General features: G+C 36.1%; 1 protein-coding gene across 1 annotated transcript in view; it reads right to left on the reverse strand.

Moving 5' to 3' along the window:
* Window positions 1-13,007: 13,007 nt before the first annotated feature.
* The window catches only part of LOC130232338 (A disintegrin and metalloproteinase with thrombospondin motifs 7), a 186,647-nt gene continuing 172,313 nt past the window's right edge, over window positions 13,008-27,341 (reverse strand). The window contains exon 24 of the mRNA XM_056462181.1: window positions 13,008-15,964. Coding sequence (XP_056318156.1) covers window positions 15,816-15,964 — 149 coding nt within the window. The 3' untranslated portion in view covers window positions 13,008-15,815. The remainder of the gene's footprint in view (window positions 15,965-27,341) is intronic.

The following is a 27,341-nucleotide window of genomic DNA, read 5'->3' on the forward strand; positions in this document are numbered from 1 at the left end:
GTTGTTTTGCTTTTTCTGAAGTGACTCACAGCCAGCCGCTAATAATTATTCATGCATAGAAGATCTTGGGAGTTTGAGTCTGTCTGCAGAGCAGTAAGAGAGGAACTAATGATTAATGGCTTGAAGAAAGTGGTTGTGGAAAACATGTCAGATTTTTTAGCTCTCACATTGCAGTGGTTGTGTAAGTGTTTCATGATTTGAGCAAGAGCATCTTAATAACGCTGACAAACATTTTTGCACATTAAGGAAGAATTTATTCATTTATTGTAAAGATATGGATTCATGAGTTCATCTGTCACAGGAAGTGCATGATAGAAGAACCTTCTTACACTTTTTCAGTCTGACTGAAAAACAGGCCAATCGGAACAAAACACAGACTCTGCCCATCCTCACGGGATCATTAATATGGACACTTCAAGCAGTTTGATTAACCACAATATTTCTTACAAGATTACAACAATTATATTTTTTCCCTTGATTTTAAGTTTATCTAACCTTAGATTAAACTTTCTACATATGTGGGACTCTTATTTTGAAAACGGGAGAAGTAGGGAAAGGAACTGTTTCAAATATGGTCAAAACTAACCGTATCATGTAGAATTGGAAATTGACCTGTAAAATCTTTTCTTACTGAAGTAAAGTTTCAGCATTTCAGCAAAATTCTGTCAGATGGTGCTGCAAAGTGGTGGGTTAAAAACAAGATGTTACACTGATAAAATGAATGATTAATCCAAATTTCTAAAATGTCTGCTGCATTTTGATCTTCTATTAGTCGCACACATTCACGTGATGGAAAATCACAGGCCAGATTTCACCAAGGTTGAACTTTGCAACGCAGCAACATGCAAAACTTGTAGCATGAGCTTACGTTTCCAGCCTGCAGCATTCGCATGCCTATGAATGGAAGTCAATGGGGTGAAAAGTGCAATGTGCCTGCAGCTAAGCCACGTTCTTTGTGTATAAACATCAGAGGACAATTTAACATTTCTATAAGTGTGTTTAAATTAATTTGGTGGATTTTTTTGGTAGATATTCATAACTATAGTTGGAAATGCTTTTAAAGCTCCTTCCAGACCATTACAATGCTCCTCATTCAAATATGACCAGAGTTTTGATAATTTTCCTATTATAAATGCTTGACTCTTCTGTAGTTGTATCATGTACTTAGAAAAAGTTTTGAAAAGTCATTAAAATATTGATATGGATAGCTGTGGACTCTAATTCTGGTATAATTATTCAAGGAACTTTGCTGCCGTACCATGGCTGCAGTAAGTTCAATGATATTGCAGAGTGCCTGAAAATGATGACAAACAGATTTCTGTTTGTCTTAATACACAGTACTGAAGGGTCAAGCTTTATAGACAATGATCAAAACTTAAAAGCGTTCTTTCCAGAGAAATAAATCATTCGAATGGATTAAAAAATGTTTAAGCAAGCATGTTGTTTAACTGTTGGGGAGTTGTAAAATTAAGTTATGCTATGCTAAGCTAAGTCCCTATCCGCCCCCTCCTCGATAAACCAAGGACGGATTGCTGAAGGAAAGTAAGTGTGTAAGTGAGTGCAGTTGAATTAGTCATTAATAGTTACAACGTTAGGTTTAACTAGTTATTTAGGTTTGGGTATTAGGGAATTGAGGATATCTACTTTATAAGTACTAATTAATAGGTTATAAAGACAGTCAATGGTGAGAATTAGTACATAAACTGAAGCATTACTGGATAGTGTTATCCAATCACTTCCTTTTTATTAGTTTTGCATGAAAATTCCCATTTGTAACAAATGCCAGAGAAATAAATAGCTTTGTGTAGTTAACGAAGGATGTCTAATACTTGACAATTTGGTATCTGGATCCAAGTAATGATCAATTCGCTTACATATAATTTATTACTAAATAAAGTGTTTTACGCTATTTTTAAAATGAGGCATCTGGCAAGCTTTTCCGTGAGCTGTTGAGCGATTGTCACGTAGAGTTAGACTGTTTATAACCACAGGGAGGCGCTGTTTGCCTGTCTAAGAATGTCATCTGCAGTTCAATGTTTCTTTTGACGACTTAAAGGGCATCAGATGCAAGGAAACGCATGGTCTCTTTTGGCAAGCCTTTTAATGTGGATGAATCAAAGCTTTGTGCTCGCACTGACTCTTCACTTGATGAGCTACTTTAGGCACAAGAGAATCGCAGGCATGTTTATAATTACTATAGTTACTGTCCTCCATCTGATCCAGCAGATTAAATAAGCCTTTGGTAGAACTGAAGCACTGTTCATAAGACAGAGCTGAGGATATGGAAGCAAACAGGCAGCATTAGCATTAAATAAGTTACTGCATTGTGTCCAGCCATCGGTTCCATCAACATATAGGTTTGCTTTGAATTATTCAAAAGCGCTTCATAATGCTGATGAGTCTGCAGCGATAGCATGTACCTTGAAATGCCCCATTCCCTTCTTTATAAATTGGATTTTTAAGTACCTCACAATGCCCAGGGACAGATGAAATGAGTATGAACTCTTTTATATTCAAACTCAATATACAGCATAACTTGAATTAGTCTACTCAAGTAACAGATTTCAAACTGCAGGGCTTCAAACTCACATCAGTAAAACAACCCCATTACTGTCCAATTATTAAGCAACATGACCTTAAGAGGAACGGCTCCGATATGAGATGAAAAGCTTTGGTCAACTACAGCACATTACAGAATAATCATTTAAAGTATTTTTTATTCCCACGTTCTAGCCTTCAGACTAAAGATATTACTCTACATCTTCACTTGCAGTTTGAACAAAATGATGTCCAATTATAACAAACTTTTCACTTTAATAAAAAAAGATTCTCCTCTGACAGGGTTTCTGCAGGTTTTATGAAGGTACGTTTAAGACTTTTTAAAGACCTGTTTTTCAAATCTAAATAAAGAAATCTAAGGGGAAATAAATTGAAGGAAAAACAGTTCTCAACAAGTTACTGTATTAAGTATTATATCAAGGAAGCACATAAAGAGTAGCCTAAAAAGAAACAAAATGATCTGACTTGGCGTCAAGGTGGCGCAGTGAGTAGCATGATCACCTCACAGCAAGAAGGTCGCTGGTTCAAACCTCGGCTGGGTTAGTTGGCATTTCTCTGTGGAGTTTGCATTTTCTCCCTGTGTTTGTGTGGGTCCAAAAACATGCGGTATAGGTGAATTGCTTAGGCTAAATTGTCTGTAGTGTATGTGTGAATGAGTGTGTATGGGTGTTTCCCAGTGATGGGTTGCAGCTGGAAGGGCATCAGCAGCATAAAACATATGCTGAATAAGTTGGCGGTTCATTCTGCTGTGGCGACCCCTGATGAATAAAGGGACTAAACTGAAAAGAAAATGAATGAATGATCTGACTTTAAATTATTTTGACATATACTGCAAATTACTGCTTAATAGAGATGTTAATAAATACAATGAAAAATGCAGCATGTCTCTATTTTATACAGTATCAGTCTCAGGTGTAGCGAATTAGCTCAAAGTGAATTGAAGATTAATTTGAAGGGGGCTTCAAAAGAATCCACTCTTTAAATCCAAACAAACAAATCGTCCAGCGATCATTCGAGCAGACAGTTGACTTTAACCAAAGCCTGTTTAATATTAGGCAGCAAAGGGACTAGTCGTGTTGACGTGTGAAAACTAGATTCTGTTTATCATGCAGCAATACGCTTCGTCACAGGCGCAGACTCACAGATGCATCATTGTATTTTGTACGATTCCTTAGACTGGTTATCTTTATATCAAAAGAGAAAATTACATTTGTACTTATTTATTTTAAAGGCTCTCCTAGGTAGATTACCATCCTATCTTTCTAATTTGTTAACATTTCACATAAATTACCAACACACTAGATCTGGCTCCTGTATTCGTTTAACAGTCCCAAGGGTATTGTCAGAACTTGGCAAACGTGCTTTTTCATTTTATGCTCCTAGGGCTTGGAATGACCTGCAAAATAAACTCAATCTTGACACACTTCCGACTCTGAGTACTTTTAAACATCTGTAATTGTTTTTTATGATCTGATCTTTTTCAGAATGGTGATTTTTGTCATTTTGTGGTATTGTTTTTGTGATTTTATGTGAAACTTTATGTGCTGCCTGCCATCTTGACCAGGTCTCACTGGAAGAAGAGACAGTACTGTCTCAATGTGATCTCCTGGCTAAATAAAGGAAATAATAATAGTAATAATAACTTCTGGTTTCACAGCACACCAAACTTAACTAGACTCTCGAAAAGAAAGAAAGAAAGAAAAGTAATGGAGATGGGAACATTTGTGCTGTTATTCCATTTTTGCCAGGGTCCACGCCTGCTCCCTGGACCTGAAGAGAAGCTGTCCTGAGCTGGAACAGAACAATTCTGTCTCCTGGGGTCTGTGTGGGTTTTCTTCTGGGGCGTGTCCTTAGGTACCAGTTTTTATAAGGATGGTTTTGTAGCACCCTCAGTAGCTGATTTGACCAATGAAAAAGATAACTCCCAAGGGAAGTTCTATTGTTGGGAAGCTTGGTGATTTGCATATGCATTCTGGGTTAATTTAAAATGTTTATATGTTGGACATGAATTACCATAAAATGTTAATGATCATTCAGGACACCAGATTAGCTTCCTGGGGACATCAAACATGAACTATCTACAGTCTTGTTTAGCTGTGGTAGTGTTTAAACATTGATTGATTCTGGATAGGAGAGGTTGACTGTGTATTATTTGTTGAATAACCTCCTGAGACCTGTCTTGTGTCCTCTGTAGTGGACATTGCGTTTTCATGAATTTTCTTTTAATTTTTTGAGCTACTCTGTCAAGTCCTGTTGTACTGTTCAGAGGACATCCTGGGATTTCTAGTGATATGTCATTTGATTGGCTGGCATGCTAGGAACCGCTTCTTCATCCACTTCTTCACCACTTCAGCCATCCAAAATGGCTGACATACAAAAAAGCACATTTTATGGGAAGGAGAGAGGCATGTAAAATTTAGCTTTTTAAATGTTTTTTTACTATTATCATGACATTTTTATTTGTTTATTAAAGTGTCAGGAACAATAAATTTAGCTTTCAAAGCTGTTAACATGTTTGTGTTATCCTTTTTAAAATGTCCACTATAGTGGACACCAGGACCATCTTAATGTAATTAATGACTGCATGTTGTAGGGGGCACAACTAAAGCAGAGATAATTCTTTATAAAATTGCTGAGGGAGACTCTGATTTAGAGTCTGACAATTAGAGAATTAGAGAATGACAATCAATTTTAAATCACTTTTATGTTAAATTTGTCTTGGATTAACATCACTATTTTTTTTTTTTTTGAGTTAGGTTCTCTTTCAGACTAAACTGTTTCAGGAATTTCAAAACAAAAGGAAAAAATGGCTTTTGTTTTGTTTTTGTTACATTAATATTGGATTATTATCCCTTTACAGCCATATCCTGTACAGTTTTGTTGTCTGAGTGGCGGTCGTTTTGAACTAAAATGGTCCTGTGGTCCACTTCAGTGGACATGCTGTGAAATTAAAAATAAAAACAAAGTGTAAAAACTCTAAATTGTAGAATTTTCTTTAATCCAAAGGATGTAGGAAATCACAGAAAAAAAGGAAAAATTTTCTTCGGATCTCAGGAGGATATAGCAGAATAATTATGTGTCTCATCGACCACATCCGTAACACAGAACAGCTCTAATGTTCACCACTAGATGGCGGCAATTTAATGCTCAATGCACACTGAATCCAACATTTTTGTAGGTAATTTTAGCAAGTTAAAAAAATACATTTGACGACACGCTGTGTGAATTGTATTCACATACTGCCTCCGAAACTTTCGGCTGTCATAAAAAAAGAAATCGAAGCGGATAAATTTATAAATTATTTTTTTCGTTTTTTTTTGCATCCGAAAAAGAGCCTTGAGAGGTGTTTGGACAGTTCAGAGTCACCGTACAAGCGAACGGCAAAATGCAAAATGTCATCATGAGTCACAGATTTTATGACAAAGAACACTGAATAAGACAAAATGTGGCGGACAGTTGAAAACCCTTTTGCTGGATACAGTGACTGGCGCACCTCTTCCTTGTAGCTGTTTGGGGTGTGTGTGTGTCCATATATTTGACATGCTGTCCATAGACATAATATAAAAGACATAATATAATAGAAAGACAAGACACCTCATGGTCCGTTGCACAAGCTATGTATCAAAATTCCACTGATTTCCTGAAATAAACTAAATTTGGGGATAATCAAGCGCAGCTCTTTGATAAGGAGGAGAACTCTCCTTCCTACAGTATTGGATGAACACAATATGTTGCCTATTCCTCTTTCTTTTTCTACATTAGAGAGGAGAACAATGTATTGCTGCTTGAACTGATTCTGAAATGGGCTTTTTTCCTCGAATGGATTGATTAATTCTCATCGAACTCAATGTGCAAGTGTAGCAGAGGCCAGCTAGTGAAGTGCTGTGCAGGTAAACCTCACTCCTCTGACCTCTAAAGGTGCTCTAGTGACAAACGCTAGAGGCCGTGGTCTTTAGCCTCCTTGTTAGAGCAACCGACTCCCATGAGGAAGGTTTGCCGGTTCGAACCCAGCTCAGAGCAAGTTGGGTGGTGTAAAAGCAGCGGGGTTACTCAAGGAAGGTTTGTGTACCTGACGAATTTTTCAGATATAAATACAAAAAAAAAAACGCATATGAAAATTTCAGACTTCAGTGTGCAAAGACCTTTACTCAGAGAAAAACAATTTAAGTCTTTTTACGGCTCTAAATAATCATTCAAAAAGATTCTCACATCATCTCATTTTCAAAAACTCTTTAATGAAGTACAAAAAGAACAAACAAATGTGTTACAGAACAATACTAATAATGCATCAGCGACTGTTAAAAACATTAGTATAACGTAGAAAAAATCTCATCTATGTAAACCAATAAACATGTTTACATACTGGATGGTGCTGAGAAATCAGTCAGTACAGAATTGCAAGCCTATACAAACACCTAATGCAAAATAACATTACTATAAACGCAAATCAGTTAAACATCTCAGTGCAACTTGAACAAATAGGTTGCAGTTGTTGTTTTGATGCTGATCAGCTGATCGTAATGCAGCACAAAACCTTCATCTGATGTTCTAGAGCAAAACAACACAAGCATAAATGGTTTTGATTGCGGAAACAGCACATGGGCCCTGGATGAAGGTTTAAAGTAACTGACATTTGTAATGCAGAGATGTACTGTCAGATGCAAATGTGTTACTGGTGTGCTGCAGCATCCTTCTGTCTTTGTTTTTTTTTTTTTTTTCAAACATAAAACCAACAAATGATATCTAAAACATGATGAAATAGAACAAAAACTTTGTAATTTGTTTTTAGTTCATCTAACCTGTCTAGCAAAAAAACACTGTAATTAAAATAGTGTACAAGAAATACAAGTAGAGGAAACATCTGATTAACACACTGTAGTTGACATTAATAGACATCCCACAGCAAAACATTAGTGAAAGCTCACAGACAATGAAAAGCTATTGTATATTGTCCTTAGCTTTGTGATGCGTAAATAAATGTCAGACAAAAGCCATTTACAAGTTCAAAAACTAATCCTAATGAGTCCTGTGAACTTACTCTATTTGAGTAAAAGAAACAATTTGAGCACAGTAAAACCCAATAAATGAAGAGAACTCAAACCAACTGAGTACTGTAAAACCCAGTAAGTTAAGACAACTCAAACCGTTTGAGGAAACTGATTGCTACAAAACCATTTGAGTTTGAAAAGTACTGTGAACTGACTCCATATAAGTTGAAGTAACGCAGTATTTAATTAACTCATTACCTTCAACGCTGAGTTCAAAACTCTTTTCAAATGAATAGAATTAGCTTTCAGTCATATTTGAGTTAACCACACTCATTTCATTTGTTGTCGTCATATCTGCTCAGCACCATCATTAAAATGGCAAAACGTTGTAGACAAAAATCATCATTTCAGGCTCGTTAGAAATATATACTTCAGCCTTCGTTTTAATGAACACGCAAAATCACATTTCGGCATACATTTGAATGGAGTTTGTAGGTAAATGGAACACTAGGGGGCAGTGACGTTTGTTCCTTTTCACACTAATGATATTTACAGGGACATATTATTGACAAATAAAGGATTATTTTTGTGCAGTTAGTACATTTAAAGTTCACATCAACCAGAAGGTGTAACTTTTTTTTCTTTCATATTGTGATGCAGGTCCTAGAGAAACGGAATATTATATGAGAAAACAGTGGGCGTGGCTTGTTCTTTTTACTCTGAGCTGATTGGATGTAGTAAAGTAGGCATTTTATTCAGAAAGATGGGAAAAAGGGTTTGGGAAGTTTTATTACAACCTAACAGACAACCTAACAGCTGGAGGGGCGTGGTTAATTATGTTAGCCATGCTCAATACTTCAGACAGATGCAATCTGAAAACAAACACAGGAAGTGCATTTTCAGATTATAATTAAAGATTACGAGGGTAAACGTTTTTCTTAATAAATTTACCAACTGGCAATGTGAACTAACAAAATCATATGGTTAGTTTTGATATCATTTGTACTTTAAAGAGAAATCTGTGTGCTTGAGAGTTTCACGTGAGGGTGAACAAGTTTCTCACACTGATTTTGCTCATGTTTGGTCCAACGAATTCTCAAGGACAGTCAAAACCCAGAAGAACAATTAGCCATGGGAAGAGTTTCAAATGGAAAAAACTGTGGTAAACATAACTTGATATTTTACCATTGATGTAAATTAGACCAGTGTTTCCCAACCATGTTCCTGGAGGTACACCAACGGTACATATTTTGGATGTCTCCCTTATCTGACCCATTAACTTTAGGTTTTTGAGTGTCTTCTAATGTTCTAATGAGTTGATTCAGTGTGAATAGGAAGAGGTTGAAAATGTGTATGGGGGGGGGGGTCAGTTGTTAAATACTTCGAAATAATTCACTTTGATCTGTATTTTAAATAGTAATGTTAATAATTAAAAATAATAGATAATTTAAATATACATGTGACCACCCTATAAAGCTGCAGTCACACTAGAGATTGAGTATGTGAAAGTCTGTCGTACAGCGCTGTGAAATGGGGCAAGATTAAACAAGATGATTAGACATTAAAAAAGAAGTGATTGTCCAAGTTGTAAATGTCTGTACAGAGAGGTCATGTTTGGATCCTTGATTGGTCTCACGCAATCATGTGATGCAATTTCGCAGGTCAGAGTTCACCAAGCTTGAACTTTCCAACGCAGCGAACTGCCAAACTTGTTGTGCGAGCTTGCATTTTTCGTCTGTCGCATTCGTGCGTATGAATGAAAATCTATGGGCAGAAAAGTGCGGTATGACCACAGCTTAACCATTTAAACCATTGTTAATGATTGAACTTGCCAATCAGTCTGTTCGAGAAAAGAGTGGCAGATCTAGAGCACCAATAGACTTTGTTTTCTCGTAAAATAGGTGTTTGTATATAGCCTAAAAAAAAATCTAATTAGACGCATAGTTTTTAGTTTAACCTACAGTAACATCTGAAATAGCTAATCAGAGAATACAGTAGGGGGGAATACATTAAACATGCCTCAAAATACTGAAAACTTAAATACGTTTTATTAGTAAAGTAGATGTAATTAAAAATAAATACATAAATGACTGAAACATGTTTTACACAAACTAACCAAAACAGTTGACCCCCCTGATCGTCAATCTACAATTCGCACACTGATTAGACACACTCATAGTGCAAACGTGATTTTTTTTAAAGCTCTTACAAGGGTTGTGTAAAATATTTGGGGTGCGAGTCTGTGCAGTTTAGGTTGTGGAACAAAATGTTCGAGTGCTGCTGAGTTATGTTTACCACAGAAATTATTTTAGGTCATTGAAAACCCCCAAAGGAGACTCTTGAGGGGATCCAATTATTCTTCCAGGTCCTGACATTCTGCTCTACTCTATTACCAACAGAACAATAACAGAGACACGAGCTTGTTTTGAACGGGAGCTGTGTTATACACGTCTACAGTTTTGAAAATAGACTTTTTCCTGCAATAATTCACTGAAATGTGACCACAAATTAATATTTAGTAAGAAAGGATGCACTAATATGGAATTTTTGACCAATATCGATTTGTAGGCCGATATACAGATGTCAGAATTATGAGCCCTCCTTTGAATTTATTGTTTTTTTTATATATATTTCCCAAATGATGCTTAACAGATTCAGGAAATTTTCACAGTATGCCTGATAATATTTTTTCTTCTGGAGAAAGTCTTATATGTTTTATTTCGGCTAGAATAAAAGCAGTTTTAAGGTCAAAATTGTTAGCCCCGTTAAGCTACATATTTTTTTCTAATCTGCAGAACAAACCATCATTATACAATAAGTTGCCTAATTAACCTAACCTGCCTAGTTAACCTAATTAACCTAGTTAAGCCTTTAAAAGTCAATTTAAGCTGTATAGAAGTGTCTTGAAAAATATCTCGTCAAATATTATGTACTGTCATCATTAGCAACGATAAGAAAAAAGTTATTAGAGATGAGTTATTAAAACTACTGTGTTTAGAAATGTGTTGAAAAAAACTCTCTGTTAAACAGAAATTGGGGAAAAAAATAAACAGGGGGCCTAATAATTCAGGGGGGGGCTATTAATTCTGACTTAAACTGTATATGGATAAAATATGAGTAAAGAATTCTCAAAATGTTCTGTATGACTGCTAACACACATTATAAACAATGTTAATGTTTAACTAATGTTAAAAGTTTGAACTGATCTCTGAACTTTATTAGTAAACTCTTTATTTCATTGGACAAATTCCCTTTATATAAATAAAATCTATTGCCTGATCAAAAAAAAAAAAAAAAAAAAAAAACACAAATAAAGCAACCAAGTCATTGAATGTTAACCAAAATTCAAATACTAGTAAAATAATATCAAGCAGCAAGCATGTGAAGTGGTTCAATTAATGGAAAAACACAATTCCTCGACTTTATCGAAACTGACCCAATTTTGTTATTGAGCCGATAGCAATAATATTAATAAAAATAGGTACACCTAAACAGTGGTCATGTATTAGGAAAAAAATAAAGTACATGAATAACCTTGAGAGTTTTGTTTTAAACTGACGTCTCTATTAGTAACAAGAGCACAATACTGTAAAGACTATATGAAATAAGACATTAATCTATTCTATGATTTATACATTTAACTATTATTTTGTTCAACACTGAACTATTATTTCATGTGTCTGTCTGTGTGTGTTAATTAATCCAAAAGGGTAATACAGACACATACAATGAAAATACTATAAATATTATCTAAATAATTCAAGTAGCAACCAGACTGTATGAAGAGCTTAGCACTCGCTACGTTTAGCACCAGGATATTTTGCAGCACCAGGTACTTCATTACTGGTTTTCGATTTGATATAGCAGTGAGAAATATAATCATCTGCTATCTAAAGCTACATATATAAAAAAATTAAATAATGTCCTAAATCCCTGGAGGATCTAAAACATAAAAATAGCCAAATTATGACAATATTTGTAAGAGTAAAAAAATAAAAAATGTCCTCCCCAAGTATTTTCTATAGATTACTGCAGCGAAGACATGTTTTTAGTAGGCCAACCCTGATTCCATAAACAAAATCCAACACAATCCCACGGCAATTCGTAACTTTTTGATTTTGTGACTAATTTGTATGAATTCGTAGTCTCATTTGTACAGTTTAGTATGATTTACTCATCCCCCAATGATGGTTGGGTTTAGGGGTGGGGTTGGGTGCCACACGTCCTTTTTTAAAATCGTACATTTTTGTATGACTGAACATTGTGTATGACTGTACAAATTAGTACGAATTAGCCACTAAACTTGCCAAATGTAAAATACGTTTTTTTTGTGAGATCAGGCTGACAAAATCCTAACAGGACTTTGTCAGTAGTTTTTAAATAATGCAGAAATGAAACTCAAGAAGGTACTACATTTGAATTTGAATTGACAACACTACAAGCACATACTGTATGAATGTGAGTAGTGATAATGGACTTCAGATGAATGGAATTCCATTTGTCATTATTGTGTCGCTTCACTGTCATTCATGGTATGGAACCAGATAAGTCTCAAAAATAATACATTTACAAATAAAATTCATACACAATTCACAATTACCAAATTTAATTTGTAAATTCAAAACATGATTTATAAATGCACAAATAAAATTTGTAAATTCAAAACACAATGTGTGAATTCACAAGTAAAAAATCATAAAAAATTCCGCAAATGAATTTACAAATTGTGTTTTGAAATTACGCATTGTTTTGAATAAACGAAATGGATTTGCATATTTATGAATTGCGTTTGTAATTTACGAATTGTGCTTTGTGTATTTATAAATTGTGTTTTGAATTTACAATTTTTTTATTTACAAATTTGATTTGCTTATTTATGAATCGTGTTTTGAATTCACGAATTGGATTTGCGTATTTATGAACTGTGTTTCAATTTTACGAATTGTGTTGCATGTATTTGAATTGTGATTTGAACTTACAAATTGTGTTTTGTGTATTTATGAATTGTGATTTGAATTTACGAATTGAATTTGCATGTTTATAATTTTTTGATTTTACGAATTGTGTTTTGCGTTTTTATTAATTGTTTTTGAATTTACGAATTGTGTTTTGTGTGTTTATGAATTGTTTTTGAATTTACGAATTGTGTTTTGTGTGTTTATGAATTGTTTTTGAATTTACGAATTGTGTTTTGCGTATTTATGAATTGTTTTTTGAATTTACGAATTGTGTTTTGTGTGTTTATGAATAGTTTTTTTAATTTACGAATTGTGTTTTGCGTATTTATGAATAGTTTTTTGCAATTTTATGAATTGTTTTTTGAATTTATGAATTGTGTTTTGTGTGTTTATGAATTGTTTTTTAAATTTACGAATTGTGTTTTGCGTATTTATGAATTGTTTTTTGAATTTACGAATTGTGTTTTGTGTGTTTATGAATTTTTTTTTTTAATTTACAAAAGTTGTTTTGCATTTTTATGAATTGTATTTTGAATTTACGAAATTGTGGTTTGCGTATTTATACTGTAAATAGTTTTTTGAATTTGTGAATTGAGTTTTGTGTATTTATGAACTGTGATTTGAATTTACGGATAGGATTTGTGTATTTATGAATTATGTTTCGAATTTATGAATTGGATTTGTGTATTTACAAATTGTGTTTTGAATTTACTTATTAAATTTTGTAAATGTGTATGACTTTATTTTGTCAATGTATTTTTATTTTGAGACTGATCTGGTTCCATATTCTAGAGTTTTCTTGCGTGGTATTATATGATGCACACTTCAGAATCTCACCGAAGTAGTGTCATCTGAATACTTCTTGCGTACTGTTTTTCAAATACTAAGAATTCAGACATACTCCTCGGCTCACATAAAGTTTTAATGTACTATATAGTATGCAACTTTTATTAATTATGAAGCCAAAATATGGTTAAACAGTTAAATAGTCAAGGTTAAACAAATGACACAATGGTCGCATGGTTTCAATATCGCCACTACTATATGAAGCTTCAGCAACTTTTACAATCTTTTTTTTTTTTTAAATGTTCCTTAAAAGTCTGACTTGGAATGCTGAAAACCTCCAGTTTAGCCACTTGCTAATTAGTGCCTTTTTCAACATTAACATTTAAAAATAAAATACCACAAAAACATCTGATTAATTTTGTCAGAATAAAACAAGAAAATATCCTATTTCATACATTAACCAAAAACCTACACAAATCTATTTATTTAGGGACGATGGCCATGCTTAAACGCTTTCTTTGTTCTGGCCTACAAAAGCACATCACCGCTGCAGCAGTCCACCTGTCTTTTCAACGCTTGTTTGAGATGACGGACGGAAAGAAGCACCAATTACATTTGTTAACGATTAACTATTATGCCGGATTCAGACTATGCAATATCAGCCTGATTGTAGCACAATCTGTATGATGTTGGATGTGTTGTGGTAATTCATAAACGGCAGTGGGTGTTGGGATGCAAGATTCAATCATTTTATCTCACACTGTGTGTCTTCATAGTGGATGACAGTAAGACTAGCGTGTTGAATTTTACTCAGTCCTGACTGACAGTTCCCCGCCACATCTGTCATATTAACCAACGGGAGCTCTGCAGCTCTTCTGTACACAGCTTTCAAACACGCAGAAACCATAAAGAAATAATGTACTCCTGCTTTTAAGATGTTTCCTCAAAGGACCACCACATTTTGGTGGCTATTAAGCTATGTTTTCATATGCATTTAATGTTTTAATGCAAATTTTGGAATTTCACATACAAAATTGCATAATGGAATAGCAAGATGCGCAAAAATGTTGATAAATGCACATAATAAAGCGTTTTTAATCCAATAACAAACAAAAAAACAAACTAAAATGAAAACACATTTACCGAATAAATTCCAGCAGGTGCATCAAAAAAGTCATGTGATTTTGTTTTAACAGATCATGTGATGACAAAAATGGGTGCAAGGGTACAGCATTAATTGACAAACCCCAGCGGAATGTCAACATTATAAATGATCTGAAATGTTGTTTTGGTCATTCTAAAATCCCTCAGCCAAAGTCTGTCATCAAAGTGGTTCAGTATTATTACCTCCAGAACTGTGAAGAAAAAAGGCCTGCAGTGGCTTCCCCTACCTCATAAAATTCAATTTTACTTTTTGATATTTGGCGCCAGGGGCGTCACTGTGGCTCAGTGGTTAGCACTGTTACCTCACAGCAAGAAGGTCGCTGGTTCGAGTCCCATCTAGTTCAGTTGGTATTCCTGTGTGGAGTTTGCATCGTGTTTGCATGTGTTTCCTACGGGTGCTCTGGTTACCCCCACAGTCCAAATACATGCGCTATACTGTAGGTGAATTGAGTATACTAAATTGACCATGGTGTGTGTAATTATGAGGGTTTATAGGTTTTTTTTGCAGCTAGAAGGGCATTCGCTGTGTAAAACATATGCTGGATAAGTTGGCGGTTCATTCCATTGTGGCGACCACTGATGAATAAAGGGAATAAGTCAATGGAAAATGAATGAATAAATATTTGGCACAAGTTTATCAGGGAGAGAATGACAATTTTGTTCTATTTGACAAATTGGATTTATTTGCATAATATTGTATGTGGTATTCCAGTTTTGCGCATAAATCATAAATCGGGTCTTTGGATGGAAACCATACCTGCCAACATTTGTCTCTAAAAATCCAGGAAACCGTGGTGGGGTCGGGGGTGGTGGTGGGAATGTCTAGGTGTCAGGGGTGAGGTGTCTGAATAACACAGCTAAGTAACTGTACTATGCACCAGGTTTTGGGCAGCCGTTGCTATCTAATACTATACCAAAGTCGGCGATCCGGTGGTGTTATGGACTGTACCAAAAAGATGAGGCCCGGGGGTGTGGTGTTGGGTTTTTTGGGGGGCAGGGGGGGGGTGAAATTATGGGAATTTCCTGGGAGAAATAACATAACGGGTGGGTGGCGGAAGATGGGTCTGAAAAACGGGAGACTCCCAGGAAAAACGGGAGTGTTGGCAGGTATGATGGAAACATAGCTCTTGTCTATTTACACACTAGTTCTTGTCAGAATCAAAGTCGCATAATCCGACACAATGATTATTGTATAAACAAACAAATATATTGTGTATTCTGAACCTGACAACTGTCAATGGCAGCGGCTTGATTAGACCAGATTGAAAGCTTGTCCAACAATGGATTAATCTAAAGCTTCTTTGAGTATTTGTGTCATAATCTTGTGTTCCCTGTTATTACATTCTGCAGTGTGTGTATCTTAGCGGCTTGTGGTGCGATCACTGCCTCGTGGTGGCAGACTGCAGGTCTTGCAGCACTTCAAACGAACAGAAGGCACTTGACATCGGCCAAGCCAATGGAGTGTCTGGCAGAAACGTAACGTCAGTAGGTCCCGTAAACACAGCTGACCTGAAAGACACAGAGAGAGAGAGAGAGAGAGAAAAAGAGAGAGAGAGAGGGAGAGAGAGAGAGAGATCATGAGAGACACCACAGTAAGGACAATCCTCTAGGGATGAGAGATGCTTCACCACCTGCTCAGCAAACATGCACAAGCGCTTTCACACATCACGGTTTTCGCCCTCTAGACAGGCAACACATTACAGCAGCACAAACACCTCAAAAATCACACTCACCGCTGCTGCTCTAAATAAATACCTGGAATAAAAATCAAGCTGACTATAGGGGTGTAACACTACACAAACATTACGGTTCAGCTTGTGCTGCAAATTACAGTATACTAGGATCTCAAATTAATTGGAAATCACTATAATGCCACAGGCTACAATTAACTTCAGCTCCTATACTGTAAATTGCTCTCTATTACTAGATATTAAAAATCTTCTTGCACACAAAAGTATCCAAATAGTTCATGTATACTCTGTTTGGTGGTGTTTTAGTAAGCATTATCCAACACTGTGTGTTTCTCTTGTTCCCATTACTCATTTGTTGTCATAGTTACTCATTATTTTGTACGCCTGATTCTAGTTTCATTTAGTCATTGACCTACAGTACAGTATATGGCTTTTTTGAAAGCAGATTCCAATATCTTTGAAAGCAGGGTGGGTGACGACTGATATCATTTGAATTATTTTAACTTATAATTACATTTGAATTCAATTAAAATTGAATTAAATTAATTTAAATAAGTATACAAATAATTTGAAATGGATTTTAAATGATTGTGTGAGGTAAATGCACTTAAAGTAACTGGTTTGGACATATACAATTACAGGCCACTTTATTAGGTACACCTGTCTACTTGTAATGCAAATTTTTAAAAGTTCACGTGACAGCAGCTCAATGCATTTAGGCATGTAGACATGATCAAAGCAATCTGCTGCAGCTCAAACCGAGCATCAGAATGGGGAAGAATTTATGGTGATTTAAGTGACTTTAAACGTGGCATGGTTGTTGGTGCCAGATGGGCTGGTCTGATTATTTCAGAAACTGCTGGTCTATTGGGATTTTCACGCACAACCATCCCTAGGGTTTACAGAGAATGGTCCGGAAAACAGGAAATATCCAGTGGGCGGCAGTTCTGTGAGCAAAAATGTCTTGTTGATGCCAGAGGTCAGAGGAGAATGGCGAGACAGATAGAAAGGCAACAGTAACTCAAAAAACCGCTCGTTACAACCAAGGTATGCATAAGAGCATCTCTGAACACACTACACGTATAACCTTGAGGCGGATGTGCTACAACAGCAGAGGATCACACCAGGTGCCACTCCTGTCAGCTAAGAACAGGACACTGAGGATACAATTCACACAAACTCACCAAAATTTGAAAATAGAAGATTGGAAAAGCAGATTGCCTGGTCTGATGAGTCTTGATTTCTGCTGCGATATTCAGATGCTCGAGTCAGAATTTGGTGTCAACAAAATGAAAGCATTGATCCATCCTGCCTTGTATCAGCGGTTCAGGCTGCTGGTGGTGTAATGGGTGTTAGGGATATTTTCTTGGCACACTTCGGGTTCATTAGTACCAATTGCGCATCATGTCAACGCCACAGTCTACCTCAGTATTATTGCTGATCATGTCCATCCCTTTATGACCACCCATGTGTTTATGTGTACCCATCTTCTGATAGCTACTTCCAGCAGGATAACGCACCATGTCGTAAAGAGCAAATCATCTCAGACTGGTTTCTTGAACATGACAAGAAGTTCACTGTACTCAAATGGCCTCCAGATCTCAATCCAATAGAGCACCTTTGGGATGTGGTGGAACGGGAGATTTACATCATGAATGTGCAGCTAACAAATCTGCAGCAACTGCGTAATGCTATCATGTCAATATGGACCAAAATCTCGGAGGAATATTTCCAGTACCTTGTTGAATATATATGTACCTTGTTGATATATATATACAGTTGAATCTAACTTGCCTGACCTGCCATGAAATTATATAAAGAAAGTCACTCTGTTGGCCATGGTATTAAACACTTATACAGCAGTGTTGATTAGGTTTCTGTCATACAGTGATAAATTTCAAAGTATAGTGTTATAATTGTGTGTGTGTGTGTGTGCGTGTGACTAGTTTTTGTTGATAAAATAAAAGCCACCAAAAAGTAAGTAGCATGCTGTTGATTTTATTAGCTTTTTATTTATAATAAAGAATGAAGTGATGCACAGTGTGCACTGCTGTATGAGTGTGCTGCTGCACTATGAGTGCGCTGTGAACACATAAACAGCTCACAGGTCAGGAAAGTTTAGTTTTTCCGTTGGTGGGAGACATTTATTTTGTTACACATAATAATATTGTTGTACTTTTGTTTACCTGGCAGCCCGACTCACAACCTACAGTACATTCTTGTACCAAGTGCTCATTACTAGTTGTGCGCTCACTGTGTGCATCACCACAGAAGCCACTTGCGTTTCACTGCTTTCTGGTTTTCTCTAACTGAAAAAGTAACTAATTCTCTTATGACTAACACCTCTCATTCTTTACAAGATAGTGTTTTTCTCAGGCATATGAACTGTGTCTGACAGAAGGAAATGTTTTTAGTCATTTTAGTCAGGCAAAAGAGAAAGTATTATTTGTCTTTATTAATAATTAAAGCAATCGTTACAATACTTTTGCATGTATTTGAATTACTTTGTTTAACAGTTCAATCTGAATATTAGATTATTAGACTTCTAGCTGTATTAGGCAGAACTGAATGACAACCACAAGCAAAAAAGGAGTATAAGCAGTGTGCTCAAACACTGCTGCTCTCAGCACCATTAAAATAAAAGTCCTGCATCAAACATATTGGCCAAACAGAAAAATATATTGCCCAATGCCGATATTGGAAAAATATTGAAACAAATATCATCATCATATATATATATATATATATATATATATTGGTCGACCACTAGTTTAATTACCATTAGCCTGTCTACTTAAGAGCTTATGTTTTTGACCATTAAACATGGAATCGAACACTTGATGGAACAAGATGAAAGAAGTTACTGGCAGGCACACATGGTGTAATTATAGTTTTTTCCTGTCATATGATAATCACATATGTGATCTTTTTTCCTTACTGGATGAAGTCGCATTTTGGTATCCACCAATCCCACATTGTGTTGCTGCTGTAAACAGGGAGATGTAGGCTAGACTGCAGCCAAAATTAATTAACTTACCAAGTAACAGACAAACGCATCCTATTGTAACTGTAACGGAGTTAATATATTTAAAAAGTAATGCGTTACAGTATTAGTTACTGTCAAAATTAATGCGTTACAGTATTAGTTACTGTCAAAATTAATGCTTTACAGTATTAGTTACTGTCAAAAGTAATGCGTTACAGTATTAGTTACTGTCAAAATTAATGCGTTACAGTATTAGTTACTGTCAAAATTAATGCTTTACAGTATTAGTTACTGTCAAAAGTAATGCGTTACAGTATTAGTTACTGTCAAAAGTAATGCGTTACAGTATTAGTTACTGTCAAAAGTAATGTGTTACAGTAACGCATTACTAGTAAAGTGTTATTGTCCAACACTACATATTACTATAGTATTTTTTCTTGTGGGGTGTGCTCTTTTCTAATTACATTAACAACAACAAAATTGATAGTTTCTAATGCAGCTTCTAATGAAGCACAGTACATTTATTCTTGTCCTTTCTCCACTGCTGTTATCAGTCTCTCCCATTTTTATCTCTTTTTTTGAAAGTGGGAAAACACTAAAGCACATTTTTCAAAGCTTGCCTTTCCAGCCCTGCAAAATTTCATCATGGTGTAAATTAATGCCCAAGATGCACTCATTTATCTTTTTTTTTTTTTTTTTAACAGCCCCTTATTGTCAATTGCTTTGGCTTAGTTCATTGTCTGCTGCATTTGTTGTTGTTTTGCACACAGTTGCATGTAATCCCCACTGTGGCTTATCTTCTCTTTTTATTTTTGTATATTGAAGTATATTACTGCAAACAGATCTGCTTTCTAATACTCTTGCCTGACCTGACATGACATTAACATAGCAAGAAAGTAAGGCAGATGACAGAAACATAGCTGTCACTCTCTCAGCCACTGTATTAAACACTCATACAGCAGTGTTGATTAGTTTTCTGTCATGCAGTGATTAATCACAAAATATAATATATAATTGTGTGTGTGTATGAATAATGACCCTCACAAATCTTAAAATCTCTCTAAATATAAAGAAAGATTGGAATCCATTCAGCGAAACATTCGCTTTTCAAAATAGGAAAATAATAAAGATTTTTTATAATGTAAAAATGCATAATTCTGTAAGGGAAAAAGCTCAATTCTGCATTTTCTAGTAAGGCTATTGGGCCTTTTGTTTAATGCGTTCAGAAAAATGTGAAATATGTATATAGGTTTAGAAATCATGTATTGTATCTGCCACAGTTTAAAACATTGCAGAAATCATTCAATAAATACAAATATTCCCCTTTCATATTTAATTGAAAACAAAATACTAACTAGATAATGCTTATAATAATATAAAAATGTCATATATTGCCACAAAATAACCCTGTTCTGCATTTTTTACCCTTGTTAGACATGTTTTTTCAGCAAGATTAGAAATATTTTCTGTCTGAATACCATTTAGAAGACATCATGTGCACCAGTTAAAGACTGATTAAAAGCATACTCTAAATGCCTCATACTTAGCCTTGTTTGAAATAATGATAAGAGCAAAATGCTTGGAGCACAGACCAAAAACAAAGAAGGGTTTACAACACATATGTACAAAGTGTTGCAGGCAGTCAATGAAGTTTCAGGCATTTGCAGGGTTTAGATGTCAAACAGAAGGAGTCTTTGAGGTCTCAGTGAGATCACAGTGTGTTAGCATGAGCAGATCAGAGGCCTCAGATGCACCCCAGCAGACCCTTTCCTTCCCACAATGCCACTGTTCAGAGAGACATGAGCGACAATCATATTACTCTTCTACTGGTTTAAAAATCTCTAAAGATTCGTCAAAGAGCCCAACACGCTCATGCATAAACATTAAATTCTCACAAAACACCCAATTAAAGCATATTCCTATACACACAATGAGATTTTAAAGAAATTTACATGAGAATGTGCAAATGAAACCATGTCAAATCATTATGGCACTATAGTCCATTCAGACATTGTATTGCCAAATGCAGAAATACAAACATTTTTACATTCTTTGTGCCATACTACTACTAATAATAATTCACTATTTAATTACAAAGAAACAGCAAGTATTACACATGGAAATATTGTAGAGCCTAGTAGTAGTGATTTTATTTAGAAATTAGAAGGACTGAAATAGTTTTCTTTAGAAACTTATTCAAAAGCCACTGTTTAATGTGCAGCTTTAAAAAATATTTAGGTAAAACATTTGTTAAAGTGGCACAATTATGCTTTTTGAAATGTTAACTTTAATGCAGTTTATAATGTAATTGAATGCTGAGGTCTAAAGTACTTCTTAGATTACTGCAGTTAGATGTTATTTTTTATTTATTTATTTTATTTTTTATTTATTTATTTTTTTTTTGGGGGGGGGGGGGGGTACTTAAATACAATTAAAACTGAATACTTTTATTCATGTTTACAAATGTATTTACAGACTCATTTTCAGAGATGTACTAAAATATCTTGCTATTTTGAAGTACACTGTTACTCAGTTTAATTTAATAGGCACCTATTTTACCCTTTTTACGAGATGTAAGATAAGCATTTGGTGTCTCCATAATGTGTCTGTAAAGTTTCAGCTCAAAATACCCATCAGATTATTTATTATACAAGGTAGAATATGCACATTTTAGTGTAAGTGTAGCTGTTTTTGTAGCGTGTGGCTTTAAATGCAAATGAGTTGGTTCTCCCCGCCCACCATTCCCACCCGTGTGTCTGCTTCTCATGCATTACGTCAGATAAGCAGCAATCAATGACAGAGACAGACACGGATGAAGCTAAAATACAGGTCATTAATCAGAAATACCATGTAAGTGTATTGCATGTACTGTATTTATTGTGGAGTCTATTCAAGCCTTTCTGAAATGATGAGTCTCACACGTGTGCAGAACACACATATATGCACGTTTAGTGACACCATACGGCTGTTGTGATTATACCGGACTTTATTACATGCTTTGTTTAAAAATTTTTTTTTTTAATTTATAAAACTAATTCTTGAGATACAATTATTCACAGAGTGTTTGAACAGATATATTAATAGCAGTTTCTTTGAAAAGATAGTTCTGTGGACATGTGTATACATGTAATTATGGAGACATGGCGCCTGTCAATCAATTCGGTGGGTGGGGAAAACTGCACTCCTACGTCACGTTGCGGTGGGCCTCAAAAATCACTGGCATTTGGATCCTATTTAAATGTCAGAAAATTAAAAAAAGAGACTTGTGTTTATATCACTCCAATATGACTGTGGACACACTATACCTACATACAGTTCTGTCTAAACAGCTTCCAAAACTCGATTTTACATCATAGGTTGCCTTTAAATCTTATTTACTCTGCCAATGAGATTCATTTTGACATTTCATGAAATTGGTCAGACAAGTTCATTGGTCCTTAGAAAGTGACGTCATGTTGCATCTGTTACCACAATGCACAGCACATTGACCTGGACCTGAGAGAAATTATTGGTGGTTCAAATGGTGCACTTCAGTGTGAAAGCAATCATGGCTGCCACATTGAAGTGACGTTCCAAAGTGAAGTGCTCAAACTGGTCAATTTGAAAGACCTTTCAGAGGATTTTGAAGGGTCCAACTTATAGACACTTCAGGCCTCATGATCTTTTGGCCAGGGAAGTTGTATGGTGTCACGCACTGTGTTCCATTTCAAAGGGCTCATCCAAATGCCTAATCCCTTCGAAGCTGTCACTCTGGAGGGTAAATCCTCAGAAGGGATTAGGGCATAGGGATGAGTCCTTCCAAATGGAACGCAGTGTATAAGAGTCAATCTGTGGAAGAAAATGGAGGAAGGACATAATTCAGCTGCAAGCAATCCAAAACCAGCCACAGGATCATGAGCAGCCGTGGCCATAACTTAGCAAATTCTTTTCATTAATGCTATTAGTAAGGATTTATTCATAAAAAGTATTCTTTAGTTGCGTCCCAAATAACACACTATAATTATACACTATACACCATCCGGAGATGGAATAATCACTTAAGCAAGAGAATTTGCTTGCACAATTCTAAATAAATAAAATAATCGAACCTCAGCACCCAATAACTCTTCCTCTTTAGCTGTGTAAGCAAAGCTGCGAGTGCATTCAGTTTTCCACACTTATTTTTAATGGTACATCATCCAGGTTTTTAAAGTGCACTTTTTTTTACAACCCAAAGCAGAAAAGGTTGGGACAGACGATAAAAAGAAAACTCTAATAAAAAAAAAGTAGTGATTTACAAATTTACTTTGACTTGTATTTCATTGCAGACAATATGACCACAAAATACCGTTTTGTCTCATCAACTTAATTTCATATGTAAACCTTTTCCTCTCATTCAGACATTCAATTTAGGGTTAATAATCAGGTAAATTGGTTAAACAATGATGCGATTTGAAACAGGTGATGTCAACAGGTGATTGTAATCATGATTTGGTACAAAAGCAGCATTCAAAAAAAGGAAAGCAAATATGGACTGAGGATCATTTGGCAACAAATATGTGACAAAATTATTGAAATGTTTAAAAGCAATGTTCCTCTGAGAAAGATAGGAAGACATTTGGATATTTCACCTTCAACAGTGCAGAACATAATTAAAATATTCAAGGAATCTGGAGGAATTTCAGTGCGTAAAGGACAAGGGCACAAGCTGTGAACAACTGTAATCTCCGATCCGTCAGGCGGCACTACATCAACAATTGGCATTCATCTGTAAGCGATATCACCACATGGGCTCAGGACTACTTTGGCAAAAGCATCACAATACTACAGTGAAAACTGTACTGTGCCAAAAGGAAGCCCTATGTTAACATAGTCCAGAAGCACGATTGACCACTGGGCTCTGAGGAATCTGGCATGGACCATCACATCAATAATAATTATATATATATATATATATATATAATTATTATTAATTGTATTAATTAACACACTATTATTAATGAATTTTATTATGAAATTTTCCACCACTTGATTTATATTTTATTATTATAGATTTTATTATATATATAATATATTTTATTGTGTATATATATATACACCTTTGTGAGGTAAAAAAGGGGCCCTTGGATTTGCTATAGCCCCAGGGCCCAATGTGTTCTTAATCCAGCTCTTTTCCACCATTTGATTTATATTTGATTATTATAGATTTTTTCTATTTTATTATAAAAAGCCTATACAAAAAGGCTATACAAAATTAAGTAATGATATCATATGAACCTTAAAGTTCAAACAGCCTGCCAAAATCAGCAAAAATCAGCAAAAAAAAAAAAATACATATTTGCAACACTGCCTAAATTAGTGATTTATAATAAATGCTTTAAATAGGGGTTTAGCTTTAAAATGTTTCTTTAGAACTTTAGCTGACCATAAATCCCATCTTCAAAATCCATGCATCTAATATCCAAAATATTGTGGTCATCTGAGTTACAGAATGAAAACATCCAGCTGAGGTTTAAATCTGAAAGTGCACCATGTTTAAAACGATTGATTCTTTAACAAATTAGTCGACGTGTTGGGTTCAGATTTTTTGCTTGAACGTGTCGACATCGATACGGAACATCACCAAATATTTAGTATCCCTTCAGACACTAGTAGAGCGTGGGTGATCACGGGACTGATCATGACACGAAGATGATGATCACTGAAAGATGGAGATTCGGCTGCAGGGAATAAATGGTTAAAGTTAATTTTCACAACAATACCACAGTATAGCCAACCTAGTGCTGTGTTTGTTGATGACTGATACAAAAACCTACACTGCAACGCAGGATTCACTGGCTGTTTGCTGTTAAAGGAAGGAGCAGCAGAGACTATTATGTATGGGACTTTGTCAGACTTTGACAGGGACTTTGTCAGTTACAGTTCATATGGATTCATTTGGGACCAAATGAATCGCTGAACAAAGTCGCTGGGATAAATAGGTAAAATAAATGCATATTATTAAGAAATAAAACAACACAGGCTCATTCTGAAAACGTAGTCCCGCGGACGTTTATGGAGCAAATTATGTAGCTGGGGGTACATATGGCTGCATAAAATTTTTTTTCAAGGAACGCTACAAGGCGGTGTGACGCCGTTCCTTTTTGCGCTTACCGGCTGACCGCTTATCCCATGTGGAGGGCTTTCCTGCCGCAACCAGTTTGTCCAGTCAGCTCGTCGTGTTCGTTGGCAGACTTGAGACGCAGAGAGGAGATGACCACGACGATGGGGTTCAAGTCCGGGGAAGAGCGGTTCCAATAATCAGGTAAGACAAAAACCGAATCCAAAAAAAAAATGAACGAGTGAATAACAGGGTGAGAATGTGGTGAAATCCAAAAACATGGTAAAAATCAGACGAGGGCTTTTCTTTTTCTGGACGGCTTTTGTAAATTGTTGGTTGGGTTTTAGGGAAGTAAGTGGGTGGGTGGGTCAATCGGTAAAATTGGTTGGGTTTAGGGAAGGAGGAGGGTGGGTCTGTCGATTGGTCGGCCGGCCAGTCAGTCATCCAGTCATTCAGCCAGTCAGACAGACGCTCGGTCGACAGCGGCCTCTGGTGGGTTTACGCGAGAACAGCGCAAGCGAACGGCACTTTCGAGCGGCGAGAGAAATTCGAGCGAGAGAAATTCGAGATACGAAAAAGCGCAGGCAGCGGCCTCTTGTGGATTCGCGAAAACAAAAACTGCAAAAATACGTACCTCCCGGAACGTATTTCACGCTCTCCAGAAACATCCACGGGACTACGTTTTCAGAATGAGCCTGGGTTGCAATGAAAGGGTTTTTTGAGCTTGCGTGCACAAAATAGGGACTCTTTAAATAGATGTGCATACCACTAATTGCTTAAATGCATCTAATGTTCCATATGCACACATACAGATACAAAACTGCATACATAGCAACAATTGAAAACATGTTTGAAATTATCATTTGTACACCTTTGAAACACAAGCTCTTCACTTACATAAAGTTATATAAACATTTACATCTAATGATTGTTCAGCCAGATCTGATCACACTGCAGATTTTCCAGCTACATATTGAGCTACTGAACTTTGCTTGTTTTACAAAACCAAACTGGTTACTGACATAATCTCAGTTCCCTGAGAATGAGGCTGAAACCCAATCCATGAGAGAGTAGGAAGAGGAATGTTTCTCTTCAGTATGTGGGTTTGCTATCACAGCAGTGAAAAAGTTGGCGTGTGCTCAAGCTAGCTACAAGTTACATGCTTAACCATATTTTTCAGTAGTTTGACAGTAGTTCAGCAAATGATGACACATATCTATTCCAGAAGCTAGCTACGTTTCCTGCAAGTAGTTTAGGAGCTTGACAAAATTGATTTATATTATAAATAATATTAAGGGAAGTGTATCCCTGTAAATCAGATGTAAACTTCTGCTGGGGGTGAGGGAAGAATCTTCTAGAGGGGGAAGCTCGGTGTAGCCTTTTTCCTCAGCATCATCAACAGTGCTGAGAGTGGCCTAAAAGAGTATCCTGCTTTTAAAAAAGGTATGCGCCATGAGGTACGGAGATCATTTAATTCAGAAGTATAAATCACGTTTAAGTCCTCCACTTCTCTGGTGTGGGTGTGGTTGAGCTCACTATCTGCCTTGGGCAGTGCTGGATGTGATGAGGGATTCAGGTTTGACTTTGGTGTAGTGACCCATTCCTCAGTGTCAAATGCAGACGTGTAGTCATCAGCGAGCTGCTCCTCAGGTCATAAAGCTGCCCGCGGCTGATGAGGGGTGCTGGTCTTCTTGTGTGAATAGCACCGGTGACTCAGAATGATGCAGAGAGCAGAAGATGCACAGTGATGTACTGAGGTAATGCCATTCACAGCAGCTAGAGGTGCTCTGCTCCGCTGTTTCCCTCTCATCGGGGAGAAAAATCAGTGCTGGAAGGTCTGCCTCTTTGAAGAGAATAATCAGCGGCCAAAGACAGGAGATGACCATGGTCCCGCAGCGAGAACACAAAGCATCAGTGAGTGGGACTGGCCAAGACAGGAGACACATTTTTCTGATTCGGATGAATGCTGTGATAGGCTGGCTCATATAGACCCTGGCCTGCACCATTGGCTTATGTAGCTACACAAGAGTGGACAAATCAGGCTTTAGTATCTGAGTTAAATGACCATTTTACCTCATATGTGTTAAACACAACATGAGCGACAGTACAAAGGGAAACACCTCTTTGTCA

Source organism: Danio aesculapii, chromosome 7 (assembly GCF_903798145.1).
Source record: "Danio aesculapii chromosome 7, fDanAes4.1, whole genome shotgun sequence".
In the NCBI taxonomy this organism is placed as follows: Eukaryota; Metazoa; Chordata; class Actinopteri; order Cypriniformes; family Danionidae; genus Danio; species Danio aesculapii.